The sequence below is a fragment of the Lathyrus oleraceus genome, chromosome 7 (assembly GCF_024323335.1).
Source record: "Lathyrus oleraceus cultivar Zhongwan6 chromosome 7, CAAS_Psat_ZW6_1.0, whole genome shotgun sequence".
Taxonomy (NCBI): domain Eukaryota; kingdom Viridiplantae; phylum Streptophyta; class Magnoliopsida; order Fabales; family Fabaceae; genus Lathyrus; species Lathyrus oleraceus.
In genome coordinates this window covers 490,613,481-490,616,624 of record NC_066585.1, presented here as the reverse complement: position 1 = coordinate 490,616,624, position 3,144 = coordinate 490,613,481, and the positions used below count along the sequence as shown (strand labels likewise).

The window sequence follows — 3,144 nt, the reverse complement described above, 5'->3', positions numbered from 1 at the left end:
CCAAAATTCCACTAGTCAACTTCAACATACCCAACTTAACACTGTTAGAGTTCCATCACACACCAAACTCATATCTCGGAATCGCTTGATCAACCTTAACTCTTGTACCATAAGCATCAACATGTGTAAGGACTTCCTGCTCAATGCATCAGCTACCATATTCGCTTTACCCGGATGGTAATTTAGACCAAAATCATAATCTTCCAGGAGCTCGAACCATCTCCTCTGCGTCATATTGAGTTTTTTATGATCGAATAAATATTTCAAACACTTGTGATCACTGAACACTTTAAATCTAGAACCAAAAAGGTAATGTATCCAAATTTGAAGTACAAACACAACAGTTTCCAACTCTAAGTCATGTGTAGGATAATTCCTCTCATGAACTCTAAATTGTCTAGAAGCGTAAGCAACCACCTAGCCATTCTTCATTAATACACCTTTTATACCCATCTTCAAAGCATCATAATACACTAAAAGAGGTTCAATCAGATTCGGTAGAATCAAAACTGGAGTAGTCGTCAATTTCTTCTTGAGCTCTACAAAACTCTCTTCGTAAGCAACATCCCACACATAAGCTTGACCATTTCGAGTCAACTAAGTCAAAGGCATTGCAAACTTCGAAAAACCTTCAATGAACCTGTGATAATAACCAACTAACCCAAGGAAACTTCTAATCTCATTAACAAACTTCGGAGTCTCCCACTGCAACACAACATCAACCTTCGACGGGTCAACAAAAATACTACCACTAGAAATCATGTGCCCGAGAAGACTCACTTTTTCCAACTAGAATTTACACTTGTATAAATTGGCATACAACTTGTTATCTTCTAACGTCTGTAGCACCACCTTCAAATGTTCCTTATGCTCTTCTTCATATTTCAAATATATAAGGATATCATTGATAAACACCACAACAAACTGATCTAAGTACGGAAGGAAAACTTTTTTCATGTACTCCATGAAAACTCCAGGCATATTAGACACTCAAAACGGAATTACAGAATATTCATAGTGCATATATCTCGTTCTGAATGCAGTCTTTGGGATATCTTCTAGTTTCATTCGAATCTGATGGTATCCCGGATGCAAATCAATTTTACTGAAAACATGAGCACCGGCTAATTGATCCATAAAATCATCAATTCTCAAAAGAGGATACTTATTCTTAATCGTCACCTGGCTCAGATGCCGATAGTCAACACACGACCTCTTTCTATCATCCTTCTTCTTCACTAACAATACTGACGTACCCTAAGGAGAATCACTTGGTCGAACAAATTTCTTCTCAAGTAACTCTTCTAATTGTTTCTTCATCTCACCCAAATCTAAAGCAGACATTCTATACAAAGCCATTGAAACAAGGCTAGTACCAGGTACTAAGTCAATAGCAAACTCAACCTCTTGCTCTGGTGGAAAATCACGGACATCATCTGGGAATACTTCTGGAAATTCACATACCACTGGTAGCTCATTAATCACCACTTTGACTTCTGCACTCATAGATAACATCATCATGAACACCTGCACACCATCATTCACAACCTTATTTACTTGCTTAGCTGACACAAACATTCCCTCATATTCATTGATGTCAAGGAACGATACAGATTTGTTGTAACAGTTGATATGCACATAGTTGAACTCCAACCAGTTCATCCCAAGGATAACATCAAGTTTATTCAACGATAGGTAGACTAAATCCATCCCAAAATTCTTACCATAGATAATTAATGGATAGTTTAAACAAACTAGAGAAGTGGTCACTGGACCCAGAGCCAGAGTGTCAACAGTCATACTCCCGACCATGGACAAAAACTTTAAACCCAACCTCTTAGCACAATCCAAAGAAATTAAAGAATGTGTTACACCAGTGTCAATAATAGCAATTAGAGGTATAACACATACCTCAAATCAACTTGTTTGTACTGTAGTCTGAGTACCAGGAAATGCAAAGACATTTCCTCTTGATTGATCCTTCTTAGGCTTCTGACAATTGGTACTGATGTGACCTTGCTCTCCACAGTTGCAGTAAGTAACAATATTACCCCTGCAATCTAAAACTCGATGCCCTGGCTTCCCACACTTGAAGCAGTTCGCAGTCGTACTCTTGCACTCAGAGATGTGATGCCTAAACTCACTATATTTATAACACCTTATAAAATTAGGAGCTCCTCCCCCATTTGGATTTTTCTCATCAGAAGTCCTCTGCTTCCCCTTAACACATGGAGCACCATACGATTTTCTGTGATTCAGGTTACCATTTATCTTGTCACTGACACTCTTGTAATGAGAGGATCTAGCATAATTTTCATCATCATAGATACGACACTTGTAAGCCAGCACGGAGAACTGACGAATTTCCTGATACCCGATAAATTGCTTAATCTCTGGGTGCAATCCATTCTCAAATTTGAAACACTTGGACATCTCAGTCTCTGCTTCATTATAGTGAGGGAAGAACCTAGACAATTCTTCAAGTTTTGCGACATAATCTATAACAGTCATATTAATTTGCTTAAGTTCAAGTAATTCCACCTCTTTCCCGCCACGCACATCATCCAAGAAATATTTTTCCAAGAATTATCCCTTGAAGATAGCCCAAGTAATCACTATACCATTGGCCTCAAACCTCTATCTAGCATTATCCCACCAATACGATTCCTCTTCAGACGGCATATAAGTACCATAATGAATCTTCTAAGAATTTGCACATGCCATCACACGGAAGATTTTCTCGATCTCCTACAACCAAACATGTGCAGTCTCTGGATCATGCCTTCCTTTGAAGGTTGGTGGTTTGTTCCTTAGAAACTTGTCGAGTCCACGAGATTCAACATCTTCAACCTATGGATTCTGCTGAGCTTGCACCACTTGAGGCATGGTTGTCACAGCATCAGCAATAGCATGATCATTTCTCCCAGCCATTCCTCTGAATATCAACAAATAACTGTTAGAAAAAATTGTGTATTGACAACGTTCACACACATGTCATACACCAGAAATAATTAAAATCACAAAAACCTCGCCAGATGGACCGACCTGCTCTGATACCACTATGCAACACCCTAAAACCCCACATAAAAATTATCGCATAATTTAATTAAAAAAACAACCACATAAGGTTCCACTCACATCAAG

At 38.5% G+C, this 3,144-nt stretch overlaps 2 protein-coding genes across 2 annotated transcripts; both read right to left on the bottom strand.

Annotated features, from left to right (window-relative positions):
- Positions 1 to 1,257: 1,257 nt before the first annotated feature.
- Positions 1,258 to 1,800, bottom strand: LOC127104506 (uncharacterized). Its single transcript, XM_051041690.1, has one exon. The coding sequence runs from the start codon at positions 1,798 to 1,800 to the stop codon at positions 1,258 to 1,260; it is 543 nt and encodes a 180-aa protein (XP_050897647.1).
- A 117-nt stretch (positions 1,801 to 1,917) lies between these two features.
- On the bottom strand, positions 1,918 to 2,511 carry LOC127104505 (uncharacterized). The gene has a single exon (XM_051041689.1). The coding sequence runs from the start codon at positions 2,509 to 2,511 to the stop codon at positions 1,918 to 1,920; it is 594 nt and encodes a 197-aa protein (XP_050897646.1).
- Between the last annotated feature and the right edge of the window lie 633 nt (positions 2,512 to 3,144).